This window comes from Vanessa atalanta, chromosome 1 (genome assembly GCF_905147765.1).
Source record: "Vanessa atalanta chromosome 1, ilVanAtal1.2, whole genome shotgun sequence".
Lineage (NCBI taxonomy): Eukaryota > Metazoa > Arthropoda > Insecta > Lepidoptera > Nymphalidae > Vanessa > Vanessa atalanta.
The window spans coordinates 2,765,680-2,780,909 of NC_061871.1; the positions used below are offsets into that span (position 1 = coordinate 2,765,680).

Consider the following 15,230-nt stretch of genomic DNA (forward strand, 5'->3'; position numbering starts at 1 on the left):
CAGTTCGGATCTTAATCCATTTGAGCATGTTTGGGATAATTTAAAAAAGCTGTATATGCTAGAAATCCTGTCTGCCCACAACAGTGGCAGCACTAAGAACAGCAATTTCACAAGAATGGAATAATATTTCACCAGGACGTTTAATAACCCTAATCAGATCTATACTGAACCGATTAGAATCTTTAATAAGGGAACGTGGAAGCAATACTACTTACCTTATTAAAAGGAAAAAACCAGTTTTTTATTGTTAAGCCAACTTTTGTTTAACAATTTTGTTGAAATAAATGGTCTTTTCCAGTATACAAACATTAACATGATGTTATAGCAAAGGTCGTGCCTAGCCTGCTATCCTTAAGGCCCAAACGAATTTGACGACGTCCAATGGCAATCAACTTTGACACGTTCCCCCGCGTTAGTTCTTAATTATGGTATCTCGGAAACTATAACACCTACAAATTTGAAATTTGGCATGTAGGTTCCGTATAAGATAGATATTCGCTAAGAATTTTGAATAGATTTTACGAAACTCTACCCCTAAGGGGTAAAACGGGGATTGGAAGTTTTTATGAAAAACTTTATGTTTTTGAAATAAGAAACTTAAAATTTAAAATGTATTCTGTATATATGGTTTGGAGCCTTTGGAGGTATACTCATATTGTTTCTTTAGAAATCAATTCCTTTTAGGGGTTAATACAGGAGGTGGTATTTTGTATGAAAATTCAATGTTATTGAAATTAAAGTAATTATGGCAGAAGGATTTTAAATGGTATTTAATTATATTAATTATTGAAATGAAGTACTTACAATTAAAATGAAGGATGTTTTATTATAACAATAAAAAGTAGTTTAGCGTGGACCGTGCGGACCGAGTCTAACCAACCGAGACCGAGAATAATATGAATAAAGATTTAGCATTATCAGCACGTAAATGTCCCACTGCTGGGATAAAGGCCTCCTCTCCCTTTGAGGAGAAGGTTTGGAGCATATTCCACCACGCTGCTCCAATGCGGGTTGGCGGAATACACATGTGGCAGAATTTCGTTGAAATTAGACACATGCAGGTTTCCTCACGATGTTTTCCTTCACCGCCGAGCACGAGATGAATTATAAACACAAATTAAGCACATGAAATTTCAGTGGTGCCTGCCTGGGTTTGAACCCGAAATCATCGGTTAAGATGCACGCGTTCTAGCTATTATTTGTATGTAATATATAATTTTGAATCTGTTAAGCCAATTATCAAGCAATAACATTTTATAATATAACATATTATTGCTCCATAATCAACAATCAATGGATCAGTAACCATAAGACTCTTACAGTTACAAACTGAAATAACTGCGGAAAGAAAGAAAAGCGTTTAATTATAAAACTATAAATTTAGTTTAAAATGTTCTTGTTAATGCAACCATAGCAATTTAAAAATTATAATTAAATGTGATTTTATCCCCTATAAATACATAATAATCATTATATAGGAAAATTTGTTAGAGGACATCTCACGTGGCACTAAAAATAATAATATTAAATATCTTGTTTTTATTTTTTGCAAGTAAAAAAATAACTTACAAGATATATATGATACTGGCAACATTAGTTTGATATTGTAAATTGTATACTTTGAAGTTTGAGTTTCTCATGACTTATATAGTCTGTGGATATGCTTTAATCTTTATGCATATTTGTTTTTGATGTTTACAGCGAATGAGAGGTTATGATTCGCATAATTATTAATATTTTTAACTTCATTTAGTTGAATTAAGTATTAAATCAGTGGTATGGGTACCAAACATAACATATTACGATAAAAAAACATTAATGTCGATTAAATAAGATGTATGTAAAGACTGGAATGTAACTGGATAAAAACAATTTTTATATCATTCAGATTCAAATATTGTTCCAAAGATGAGTAGAGGCAATTTATCCAAAAAAGAGCTCGAAGAGCTACGTAAAAAAGAGGAAGAAGAAGCAGCTGCACATGTAAGTTCAAGAATTTTAAGGAATGGAAATTATATCATGTAGTACTTTTAATATGCACTAATTCTTAATTTTTTGTCCTAATGTTTTACTCTTTTTAATATTTTGTATAGATTATGGATTATAACATTAATGAAAAAAAATGTTTACACTTTTACAGGTATTCAAAGAATTTGTAGAAACATTCCAAGAAGTACCGAGTACAACATCTAAAGTTTGGGTTAAAGCTGGAACATATGATGCTGGTGCTAGAAGTAGGTTTTCTTACATATTATAGTAAAAAAATATTTTTTATTTACTGCAGATGCATGCATAGAAAACTATTATTAAAAAACCACTAAATGATCAGTCTGCAAAATCAATTTTACAAATATGTATTTAGTAATTGCATTTATGATCGCACTAGAATATTTAAAAAGATTTAATGCTTAATAACAAAAAGCCAGACATTGTAATGTTAATACAACTTCATTTAAATATTTGTTTATTATTAAAAAATTTGAAAGAACTCTATTTTTTGATTCTGAAAAGAAAAGAAAATCTTCCATAGTTGAAATGCAATAATTATGTAAACACTTTTACATGCTTACATTCACAGTAATGCTATATTGAAGTATATATAAATGTTATATAAATACTCTTCATTTATATTTAAATTTTTCAAGTTAATTTGTATATAAAATGAAAATATTGCTTGTCCAAGTAAGCGCCTAAAATCTCTTTTGAATAGTTACAGTATTTTTTTTAATGTAAAGCTAGTGTCTAAGATCATATTACAAGTGTACATTTTAATTGATTCATCAGAGGAAGATACCTCAGAGCGAGGCAAGCTTTACAAGCCAATATCACGATTGGATGAGAAGCGCACAATCACTGAGGCAGATATGGTGCGAAGTCTTGCACAGCGTCCTGAACCGCCCGGCAGGCCTAGAAATAAGAAGACAGGAGATAAGAAAAAGAGTAATTTGGAATTATTTAAGGAAGAATTGAGACAGTGAGTTTAAGAATTAGAAGTAATATTAAAATAAATATTACGTCCTGCTATTCACACAGCCTTATTCTCATGTAAAGGAGAAATTTTAAGAGCTTACTCTACGACACTATTCCAGTAAAACCACTATTAAACCTTTTTTCTTGATCTTATTCTAAAAAAATATGAATCCAAGAGTCTATGCATAAAATATATCTGATATAATCTTTAATGGATGCCCAAAAATGCTTTTTTTTTTTAGGATTCAAGAAGAACGCTCTGAGCGGCATAAATATAAAAATGTGCTGCGTGATCGCGGTGTGGTCGGCGTTGAGCCGGTGATAGATATGATGCCAGATGTTGGTTCATATGATACCGGAGACCCTAACACTACCAACCTTTACCTCGGCAACTTAAATCCAAAGGTAAATTATGCAAGAATATTACTTGCGAATTAATTATGAAGTAGTTTAAAGTATTGGCTGTTAGGATTACATTATGTGACTTGTTCCTTTTTTTTATTATCTTTGTAGAAAAATATACAAATATGATAAAATTATTCATGTACAAAGTTTATTTTAAACAAATAGAATAACAAATTTTCTGTTTCTTTGTAACTATAACTGAGTAAATTAGTTACCAGACTTTTTAATCTCACAGATATTCTACTACCAAACAGAAATATTTAGTATTGGTTTCTGGTTTGAAGGGCGCGTGAGTTAGGGTAACTATACAGGCGCAAGGAACATAAAATTTTAGCTTCCAAAGTTGTTGGCGCATTGGTGTGATGTAAGGAATGGTTATTATTTCTTACAGCACCAATGTCTACGAGCGGTGGTGTTCACTTACCATCAGGCAGTCCAAAACTGTTCTGATAGTTCTAACAATGTTTAAAGCAGTACGATACAGTAATACAAGTAATACATTCATTTTGTCATTCCATAATGTAATCGCAACAGATAACGGAACAGCAGCTGATGGAGATCTTCGGTCGCTACGGTCCGCTGGCCAGCATCAAGATCATGTGGCCGCGCTCGGACGAGGAGAAGGCGCGCGGGCGGAACTGCGGCTTCGTCGCCTTCATGTCGCGCAAGGACGGCGAGCGGGCGCTGCGCTGCATCAACGGTGGGAGCCGCCGCACTCTTAGTATCGTCGCCGTGCTTCACGCAGGGACTGACTTTGCCAGAATTAGCCAAGTAATTTATTTATGTTACTCGATACGGATAGGTAAGGAGATAATGAACTACGAGATGAAGCTCGGGTGGGGCAAGGCGGTGGTGATCCCGCCCGTGCCCATCTACATCCCGCCGGCGCTGCAGCAGCCCTGCAAGCCGCCGCCGCCCTCCGGCCTGCCTTTCAATGCGCAGCCGCCGAAACATCTCCTGGGAAAGGTAACACATTCGGTTATGGGATGCTTTTATTTGCTTCATTCAGACATACTAATTTTCCTTCCCAAAAATTTGGGCTAGAGGGGACGACAATGGTGAGAGTGGTCAGGATGGTATTCGTGACTTTCACGTTAGCCTATATACTGCCCACTTATTGAGGCTTTATATATTATATAAGCCAGTGAATTGTGAAGGCATCACAGTAATACTTAAGAATAAATATCGTGCATCGGCGAATATCGGAAATAAGCGTATTGTACTTAGTAAAATCTATTGTCAATAGTAATTTGGAAAAATCGTTGACAATTTGGTAAGAGCAACTTATTACATTATATGCCGCCTCGATGCGGTCGGTCATGTTCGTAAATACGATGTTAGCCGATGCACAATATTTATTCCAAAGTACTCTACTTGGTTACTTTTTTTTTCAGATACCGAGAGTTAGACCTGGAGAATACTATCCCAGTGACCCCGATGATCGACAGGATTATGACCAAGTGATTATTGAAAATAATTTTGTTTTATTACATCACACATATACGGCCTCACTTCTATTCGTTGTTAGGTGTTTAGTTAAACGCTCAATTATCTCTTTCTGACATCATTGATTTGACATTCGAAAGAAGAAGACAGCATTATTTCAAATAACCTAATTACTAGTGCGTGTACTTACTAGACAATTGTTGGCCACATTTTTTTAAATATAAATAATCAAGTGTAAAGCCGTTATTGTTTATATAGAACTTAAAATGCTTATGTTTTTTTCAGATTCTTTCACAGTCTATAGTAAAAGTGGCGATCCCGACAGAAAGGTAAGTTCTTGTTATGTAAGTTTTTTGACATGCAATTGGTATGTTAAAGATTAGCTTCAGTAACATTTTCATTTTCAACAGATTCTATCGTTTGAAGTATCTGTTTATATAATGTCTTACATTTTTTTTTTCTTAGTAATGTAAACTAAAAGCAATCTAACGGCCTGTAAATGTCCCACTGCTAAGCTAACGCCTCCTCTTGGAGAAGACTCCAAAGGAAGAGGTTTAGAGGATATTCCACCATGCTCCTCCAGTGCGGGTTGTTGGACAAGTGGCAAAATTTCATTGAAATTAGACACATGCAGGTTTCGTCACGACTTATTAATTAAACACATTCAAGACTTGAAAATTTAGTTGCCTGGGTTATCAATCAATCGTCGATTAAGATGCACGCATTGTAACTACTAGGCGATCTCGACTCTCTACTTTTGAGTTGTTAATTTTATGTAATTTTAAAAATATGTCGTTCGAAAATCTAACTTTTTTAAATACTAACCTTTTAATTATATTACAGAAATATATTAATGCTGATTCACCGGATGGTCGAGTTCGTGATCCGCGAGGGTCCTATGTTCGAAGCCATCATCATGAACAAGGAGATGAACAATCCGTTCTTTCGGTTTCTATTTGAAAATCAGTCGCCCGCGCACACGTACTACCGCTGGAAGCTGTTCTCTATGCTGCAGGGCGATTCGCCCAAACAATGGTCGTTGGAAGATTTTAGGATGTTCAAAGGTAAATTAATACTCATTTCAAAAATAAAATTAGTCTATATTATAATTGGTAAGTTTAGAAATTCATGCAATATACGATAAATAATGTTTCTTCGTTATTTATTTGTTTAAACAAAATGTTTTAAGGTGGATCGGTGTGGCGCCCGCCAGTCATGAACCTGTATACCGCCGGCATGCCCGATGAGTTGGTGGACGAAGAGGACGCCAAGGATAATATACGCGGCACTCTGTCTACTAAGTGAGTAGTTACGTGCAACATATAGGAACGCATTCCACATATGTCAAGACGATATACATCTTGAAACGTTAAAGCTTTAACATTCTTACGAGCATTTACTAGATTGAAAATAACAAACTTATTATTATTATTTCTAACATAATAATATATGTACTTGAGAGATATGTTCACTGTTGTCATATAGTATGGTAAACAAATTTTCTTTTTTCTATCGTGCTGTTACATAATAATACAATATTTTCGCGCATGCACGTCCGACCGACCGACGACTAAACGTGTGTATCGCGGGGTCCGCAGCCAGCGCGACCGGCTGGAGGAGATCATCCGCTCGCTGTCGGCGTCGCGGCGCAGCGTGGGCGAGGCCATGGCGTGGTGCCTGGAGCACGCGGAGGCGGCGGGCGAGGTGGCGGCCTGCGTGGCCGAGGCGCTGGCGCAGCACCGCACCGCGCCGCTGCGCCGCGTGGCGCGCCTCTACCTGCTGTCCGACATCCTGCACAACGCCGGCGCCAAGCTCACCAACGCCAGCGCCTACCGCGGCGCGTGAGTACCCGCAGTCATCCGCCGCCACCCTCCTCGCGTCGCGGCGTGCGGCCGATGCTAACCTGAGCTCGCTCGTTCGCAGCTTCCAGCAGCGCCTGGTGGAGATCATGCGCGAGTGTCACCTGGCGTGGACGCGCATGCCGTCGCGCATGCAGCAGGAGGGGTTCCGTGCGCGGGTGACGCGCATCCTGCAGGCCTGGGCCGACTGGGCCGTCTACCCGACCGACTTTCTGTTGCACATTAACGACGTGTTTCTTGGACAAGATAAGGTAAACGTGAACTAATTTTATTAATTAGTAGTATAATATTCATAAATTTATGAGGGAATTAGCGCTGATACGTAATTCGATTCGACGTTTAAATCTATGCTCCTGTCACGTCAGGGCGAACCGAGAGCGGCCATGGAGGTCGACCGGTCCGGGTCGGGAGACGGGCCGGGCTCCGGCGCGGCGTCGCCCGACGGCTCCACGGCGTCCGGCGCGTCGGGCGGCTCCGGCGGCTCGGGCCCGCTGGACGGCGCCGCGCTGCGCCGCTTGGCCGAGCAGCGCCCGCCGCAGCTCTCCGTGCGGCCCGAGGTCAACGACATCGACGGCGTGCCCGGTGCGTCCATGCCCTGCTTCCTCATCGTTGTGCCTTCAGGCGCTCACGTGACAAAAATGAACACAGTGATAACTAAAAATTACCCATTTTATCCTTTTAGTGGACGAAGATATAGATGGCGTTCCGCTGGAAATGGATGGTGATATCGAAGCGGATGCGGAGGAACGAAGCGTGGCCGGTTTCGTGCCCTCGCGGTGGGAGAGCGTGGAGCCGGCATCGGCGCCCGAGCCGCTCAAGGAGCCGACGCCGCCGCCGCCCGATGGGTTAGTCTATGATTCATAGACGGACGGACGGGACGGCAATTATGCTGTGCTGGAATTACAGTCGAATATGTACCCAACCAACGAACCCTACTCTTGTAGGGTTCGTTGGTGACGTCTCGAAAATAAGACTTTTCGTTCGTATGTATGTACCGTGACGCGAACTCCCCAGCGGCGCGGAGTCCCCGCGCAGCCGCAGCGGCGAGGCGCTGCTGCGGCGCGAGACGCTGCGCGACATCGAGCTGCGCGTGCTGAAGTACGCCGACGAGCTGGAGGCGGGCGCGCGCGCGCTGCGGCCCGGCCTCGCGCCGCCCGCGCAGGTGCAGCACTACCGCCGGAAGCTCATCAAGAAGGTCCGCCCGCGTCGCCTGTGCTTACGGCTAGGGAACCAACGCCGATTCTATACTAAGACCTTCCCATGAGTTTATATTATATCCAAGTCAAAAAAATCATGTCTGTATCTAGTGATATGGCGTCTATATAAATTATGAGCAAACCGACATGCGATGAAACAGAATTCGGTTATAAATAAAATGTAACATGGTTTTTTATTAATTTGTTTATGTACTACGTCCAGGCACTGCGAGAAGCGAAGGAAGCGGAGGAAGTGGGTTCTCCGATTCCAGATGACGATGCTTTCTCGACGTCCTCCAGGAAGTCCAAAAAGTCCCGCGAGCCCACGCTGTCGCCGCCGCCCAAACGTTCCCGGTATGGCTTCGTAAATACGTAGTAATGACTATTTTGCTATTGTATAATTTTGTCTTGAATCTTGTGAATGGAATGGGCTTACTTTGGAAAAGCAGAATCCATTGTATGAACCCAAAACAATTTTTATTATAATATATTTAACGACATAAAATAATAAAATAAAATTGTATTAAATCGACAATAAAGAAATTTGCTATTTGTTCATGTAGAGATCGCAAGTCCAGATCGCGATCTAGATCACGCGAGCGAGACAGGGAACGCGAACGATCCCGCGAGCGAGACCGGGAGCGTGAGAGAGACAGAGAACGAGAACGAGAGAGGGACAGAGATAGAGAGAGGGATAGAGACAGGCGAAGACGTTCACCAGCCACGCCTCCTCACCACAGAAAGCACGCAAAACATGCTAAATATAAATATTGACAAAATGTATATCAATAAAAACTTTAACTACTATAAAAATCTTTAATTTTTACATTTACATATTTTAATGACATTCATTTATTTCTTCTTAATATCGCCAACTTTACTATACATTAATTACAACGTAATCAATTAAAAAACATCGTTGTATCGCATTATACAAAGCCATCTGTCGTCATACAGACCCTTAATTCACTCATCCTCCTGCCCTTATGCCAATTTTATTTTTGGTCGGTAGAACATGTCTTCTTCTTCCATACTTCTCTGTCGGACGTCATCTCACAAGTAACATTCTTTCCAGCCATATCGTATTTTACACAATCCATCCATTGTATATATCCATAACAAAAATGTAGTGATCATATCATCTACGTTCTTACATTCAATAATTATTACAATTGTAAAGACCTGTTTTTTTTCACTTATAAGTATCTAAGATTTATTTCAATTAATAGATATATGTGTATATTGTGAAAGATGCAGGATGTCGAATGTCGAATAGTTTATTTACAGGGGATACAAATAAAACAACGTTTATACATAAAACGGAATTTTATTTAAAATTAAAATATTTTTACTAAATAAACAATACAAGAAACTCGACATATATAAATGAAAAACGAATTTGTAAATAAAAACTATTTATAAAGAATACTTATAAACTTTGGCCATGAGTTCGTAGGTTATAATATATTTCAAGATTTTTCGAATACATATTGTGTACAAATTTCATTTTAGACTTTAGATAATATAATATTTTGTTTGAAATTACACGGATTTTTATTACATCATACTGAATTTACAAAGGAATCAAAATCACATTCGATTATAAACGTTAATATTTTTAAAGTTAAAACTTAATTTCATTGATTTGATTTTAATTTAATTCAATTATAAAATGACTAGTTGTTATATATTGAACTTTTACCGAAGCTTTACAGACGAAAACGAGATAAGAGATATTTTAAAATATATAAGTGATTGAGATTCGTTTCATGAATATTATAAAATATATTAAAATCATACAACAAATAGTAATTTCACACAAATCGAATATAATCGTTCACACACTCGGTATCTAAAACTAAGCTGTTTACTAGTGTTTAATAACGCTCACCTTATACAAGAGTTCGTGCAAACAGAGAAAGCTTAGCATCTCTTGGTATGCGAAAAATATAATTTTCATTTAGCATCTCGAAATACTATAATATAACAATGTATAAACATTCATATAATTATGTCGTCAATAAAGCTAAAAATATTCTTATAGCCTCGCAAAAACTATTAATTAAACATCTCGCCGGTTGTAACAACCCCAATAGGAGGTAAAATGGTAATACTGAAAAAAAAAAACAAACATAAAGAACTAAATCATAGCCACGAGCCGCATCAAGCCGAGGATTACAAAACGGTTAATAAAATTTCTAACAAAAAAATGTAATCTACATTTTACATACCATAGCTTACTTAACTGTATAATGTTAAAAAACTACTAATTATTATTGTTATAAAATAAACTATGAATATGTGAGTTACAAATGTACCCGTAGCACAGGAATGTACAAAAATATAATTGATCGATTAATCACAGACAATAAGTAATATTAATGTCACGCTTATTGTTTTCACCGTCGACAATTTGGTGTATGGGTTCATTGGCAACTATTTATCAAAACGTGAAACCATTACATGTGCCCATCGCAAATACTAGAACAATTATTTTGTTGTTACTTTCTTATCCTGTAAAATAATATGGATACGTAAAAAAAATCTTAGCTGTTGATATAGTTTTACATTTCAGGAAAATAATATAAAAAATGTCGAATATAGTCCATATTGATGGTAATGTCTTCATTAAATTGTGCGTCGTTTTGGCGTTGAGGCATGGCTTCTAATATGTTAGTTACCTTAAAACTATTTGCTTTGATTATATATCTCGCTACTAATATATTATCGCAGAAGGGATACTATAAGCTAAGGCTTGTTTTGTATAAGCATTATTAACTTTAATTTTGTAAACAACGATTTATTATCTTGTATAAAGGCCTTCTGTTATACACTAGCCGTGACTATTGGTAGATTTGTGTTGAATAGTCCTTCAAAAAACTAAACAATTACTTGCAATAACGCGTACACATTTCACATCAGTATTACAATTGTGAAAAATTCTAAGTTCTTCAAAATGCAGCGACGAAGATTAAGAATGTTATTTATTAACGATATGTTTAATAAAAAAATTCAATTGACCCAATTATATGGGAATTGTAGAAGTAGTACAATGGAATGTGTCAATATAACCAAAATGTGTCATGTTTATATTTGTTTTCGAGATTCGTACGCACTATCACATCGTCATCATCCGCAATAGACTACTGTAAGTAGTGTTGACTACTTTAAGGAACTATATCAATTTTTTAAACATTTGTTTTCTAAAACATTTTTTCACTCATTATATTATACTTTATCGTAATTAGTAATTACATACTTAATTGCCCTTTGCAATAATTTAAATTCTCAACGTGGATTCTATCGCACGATTTCGATTACAAAATTTTCGAGTTAATCTTATTTAAAATAGGAAACGATCGCTACATCTTCAAGAGACCTTTACAAAGGTTTCGTACATGTCATGGCCTGCATCGTTCGGTGTAGTCTCCAGATGGTGGCGCGTGGTGGGTGGTCACCGCCAGGCGCGGTGGTGGTGGTCACCGCCAGGCTCGTCTCGCGCGCGCTGCCGCGGTCGGCATCGGCGCCGGTCACCGCGCGCTCGTGCGGATCCGCCAGCGGCGCACCCGCCCCGTGCTGCACACACACACACACACATTATTAAAATTATCGAGATGATTATAATTACTAGTAGCACACTGATTTGCTAGTATTAAAACAACAAAACGTGTACTAAATCAAAATATTAGGCTACACTTATTATAAATACAGTATCAAAACGTCGATAAATATACAAGCTAAAATGTTCGAAATGTTCCTAAATTTATATAATACTTGAGATTGTTGTTGCCTACCTTTTTTTTTAAAAAAGGTTAACTGGTTTAAGAACTACAAGTTTCAGATCATAGTATTGCTCCACTGCTATTATTAAAGTCTGAAACCTATCAGCCCCATAGAAATCAAAAATAAGCTAGTAAAATAGTAAGTAATGGTCGCCGTTCTATGAAAATGGACGATACTATATCTAATTAGAGTACTACAATAAAAGCTAAATTCTAAAATAATTTACAAAGACGGAGAGTGTGTGATGTGATTAGTACTACATCGAAAGCTGGTTTTCTTTGTCGAATAAATAATAATATGTTAGTCACACAGAAAAAGAATAAGAAGAAGACGTCTAATGTCGACAGAAATCAATTCAGCTAAGCATACATTGGCCGTCAATGACAGTGGTGAAGCGGCGACGACGCGTGCGCAGCAAGCCGGGCGGGGGCGTGCAGAAACACAACTGACGAGTACTTACCGACAGGAACAAATCTACTTTGTAGTAAATACCGATCGTAAGAGTAAAGCGTGGTCGTCGGCGGTGTTTATGCAGCTGTTTGTGGGTGTGTGTGTATGTTAGTGTATGTGTGTGTGTGCACCTGTGTCGCTCAGGGCTCGCTGACCAGTCGCCACGCGCGCACTTCGCCGCCGCTGCAACACACTCACATTTTAATCCTACGTTTTAGAATATGCCAGTCTGAAATGCCTCATCAGAAGATTCTTGCTATACAAAATGCGTTCCAATTGTAATACGAAACAGATCAATTCGTTGAGTGTGTAATTGGATAAAAACATAATAGTTTTTTAGCATGTAGCAATAAATTCACTACGTTCAGGTATAGCTTAAGAGGGTCGTGGGCTTGGAATGAGTTTTAGTCGAGATCATAGTGGGTTTTGGTTCTAATGTTAAATACGGCTGTCAATATCGGCGTTGGTGGAGTAGATCTGCGTCGCGCTGCTGTCACCCACTCATTGATAGCTCTACACGAACTTTAGCAATATTATTTCGTACCCGTCTTTTAGCTGATTCTACTTACTTTTATCGTTATCGTATAAAGTCTTCCTAAGAATCGAAAAGTAACTCCTAACTTGTGTGATTCGTATCTCGAAACGAGAGCTTCGAAATGCACGGGTCAGACGCTGTCCTCTTTGGACGAGACGGTTACCTGCCGGCGGTGTAGAGCGCGTGGCTGGCGGGGCAGACGGCCAGCGCGTGGGGCACGTCGGGCAGCGCGGCGGGCGGCGCGGCGGGGCGCAGGCCGGGGCTCCACAGGCGTAGTGCCTGATCGCGGCCGCAGCTGGCCAGCCCCGCACCAACCGCACACAGCCCTGTCACCCAGCCCTTGTGCGCGTTCATCACGCTCTAGTAACGGATACATTTTTCATGGTAAAGTAAGATGGCAGAGAGAGCAATGGGAGTAAAATGACTGGAAAGATAATAAAACGGATACGGAATGCGAATGATAGGGATACTTAAGTCATCGGGGCGGCGATAAGACCGTACGTACGTGCGAGAGCGAGTCGTCGTCCAGCGACCAGCACTTGATGCTGGAGTCGCGCGAGGCGCTGTACAGCAGCGCGCCGCGCAGCACGAGCGCCTGCACGCCGTCGTAGTGCGGCGGCTCCAGCGGGCGTCGGTTGCTCGCCTCCCAGCCGCCGCCGCCGTGCTGCAGCTCCAGCACGCGCACGCAGTGGTCGCGCGAGCCGGTGGCCAGCCGGTCGCCGGCCGGCAGCGCCTCGCGCGCGGCGCACATCACGGCCGCCGCGTGGCCCGACCACGTCTTGTACACGCACTCCAACCTGCGGGGAGGCGGTCGGTCGGTCAGTGGCGGTGGCCCACTCGGCGGGGTCGTCGGAAATATAGATAACCCACTCTTTTTAAGTGACGAGTTATCGCATTCTTTTGATCGGGCATATCGATTGTTCATACCTAATGTATAATATTATAGTTTGAAATCTCACATGCGTAAATCCCACAGACGAATTTTATCCGCCGCGGCGGTATAGAGGCGAGTGGTGGAGGCCAGCGCGATGGCGGTCACCGCGGCTTCTCCTCCGCGCACCGCCGCGTTCGGGCCGGATGCTCCCGATGACCTGAAATAGGAATGGTTTCAAATTTAGCGATAAATTAATACAATTCGTTTAATTTATTTCTTCTATGATACTGTTTTAGAAAGCAAAAGAAAGTAGACTAAAAATCTGTAAATAGCTCACTGTTAGGAAAAGGCTTCCTCTCCTTTTGAGGACGTTCGAAGGTTATTCACTACGAGTTGATGGAATACACACATTTAAACTCAATGATTCTTGCCCAGATTCATGATGATGCTGTAAATATCTGCCTATCTTATCTATAGGGTCATTTCGCCTCTAGTCCTAGCTAATCCTATATAAATCTTATTAATACTTAAACATCTTCCTCTTCCTCTTTTTTAAGTGGATCGAATCGACTTATGACTTACCAGAGAACGGCGGTGGGTCCACTGGTTCTGGTGTCGAAGAGCTTGACGGCGGGCCCGGCGGCGGCCAGCACCACGCGTGCGTCTCCCGCCCCGCCAGCACACAGCGCGCCCACCGCACCGCCGCACCACGCGCGCCACGCCTCGCGCCCCCCCGACAGGTCCCAGCCGCGCACCGTGCGGTCTGCGGGAGAATTGACCATTAGATACTTCTTTTGGTTGTAATATAATATTATCGATTTTAATTTAACTTCGTATAAACCAGCGGCTTGCTCCGGTTTATTAAAGTAAATTCAATTAATCTAAATTGGTCGATGGCAGCATATCAATAACTGACGAAGAGTTTTGCAGACTTGTGACGCGAGCTTTCTTGACACCTAACTTAGCCTGAAGTTTATCATAACAATTATTATCAATGTTACCAATATATCAATATCATCGATAATTACTTAATGAGTCGGAAGATTGCTTGGAAATGATACAAGAGTTAAACAACTTAGATATATACTGAATGTAATCAAAGACATCAGAACATACCCACTCCGCCGCTGTACAGCGCGTGCGGCGTGGCGGCCAGCGACAGTGCGGCGCCCACGTGACCCTCCGCCACATGTGTGCACTGCAGCCACGCATTGCCACCGGTAGCCACTCCACCTACGCTCGTGCGCTGAGGATTATCAATATCTTCGATTATTGAATACCCGATCTAATGGAATGGCAACCTGTCGCGACGAGGCTTAGGAGCGACGGTTTTTGACTCGTTACTTCCAGACTTCAACTGAGAGATGTTTTAATAGAAACCTTAATGGTGCGATCGAGGATTCGAACTCTGTGGCCAAATGATCTGAGCCACTAGAGCGTCGCGGCTGGTGTGAGGGCTCACCTTGAGCGTGACCTCCTTGACGGTGCCCTGCGGCGCGGAGTCGCCGGCGGCGCCCGCGAGGCGCAGGAACACGTCGTCATCCCTCGCGCGCCGCGCCGCGCCGGGCGACGCGGGCGGCGTGCCGTCGCCGCCCGCCTCTCTGCAAACGATCCTATCCGTTCCAGTTTATGGCGTGTACACGATTGTGTTGATATCGATTTGTTATTATGATTGATTTAGATATATTACTAAATATGGGGTCGATCTTAGG

The 15,230-nt window shown here is 40.7% G+C and overlaps 2 protein-coding genes across 2 annotated transcripts in view; one reads left to right on the top strand and one right to left on the bottom strand.

Moving 5' to 3' along the window:
- Window positions 1-1,669: 1,669 nt before the first annotated feature.
- LOC125066807 (U2 snRNP-associated SURP motif-containing protein) lies at window positions 1,670-8,677 on the top strand. Its single transcript, XM_047675090.1, has 17 exons — window positions 1,670-1,983; window positions 2,141-2,234; window positions 2,785-2,974; window positions 3,213-3,375; window positions 3,910-4,075; window positions 4,178-4,341; window positions 4,770-4,835; window positions 5,107-5,150; window positions 5,665-5,885; window positions 6,011-6,122; window positions 6,420-6,662; window positions 6,745-6,931; window positions 7,046-7,262; window positions 7,363-7,525; window positions 7,695-7,875; window positions 8,100-8,230; window positions 8,440-8,677. The coding sequence occupies exons 1-17, from the start codon at window positions 1,909-1,911 to the stop codon at window positions 8,648-8,650; spliced, it is 2,628 nt and encodes an 875-aa protein (XP_047531046.1). The 5' UTR covers window positions 1,670-1,908; the 3' UTR covers window positions 8,651-8,677.
- Window positions 8,678-10,398: 1,721 nt separating this feature from the next.
- LOC125067079 (kinesin-like protein KIF21A) overlaps window positions 10,399-15,230 on the bottom strand; it is a 55,368-nt gene continuing 50,536 nt past the window's right edge. The window contains exons 22-28 of the mRNA XM_047675487.1: window positions 14,981-15,119; window positions 14,635-14,764; window positions 14,101-14,281; window positions 13,604-13,735; window positions 13,150-13,441; window positions 12,808-13,004; window positions 10,399-11,452 (exon numbers count right to left, since the gene is read on the bottom strand). Of these exons, the coding sequence (XP_047531443.1) occupies window positions 11,407-11,452; window positions 12,808-13,004; window positions 13,150-13,441; window positions 13,604-13,735; window positions 14,101-14,281; window positions 14,635-14,764; window positions 14,981-15,119 (1,117 nt within the window). The 3' untranslated portion in view covers window positions 10,399-11,406. The remainder of the gene's footprint in view (window positions 11,453-12,807; window positions 13,005-13,149; window positions 13,442-13,603; window positions 13,736-14,100; window positions 14,282-14,634; window positions 14,765-14,980; window positions 15,120-15,230) is intronic.

What these genes read in the sequence shown, in the direction of transcription:
- LOC125066807 (XM_047675090.1), top strand. Translation starts at nt 1,909, where the DNA reads ATGAGTAGAGGCAATTTATCCAAAAAAGAGCTCGAAGAGCTACGTAAA. An exon ending in AGATTTTAGGATGTTCAAAG is followed by an intron (nt 5,886 to 6,010) that starts GTAAATTAATAC and finishes AAATGTTTTAAG; the next exon opens with GTGGATCGGTGTGGCGCCCG. An exon ending in CGCGGCACTCTGTCTACTAA is followed by an intron (nt 6,123 to 6,419) that starts GTGAGTAGTTAC and finishes CGGGGTCCGCAG; the next exon opens with CCAGCGCGACCGGCTGGAGG.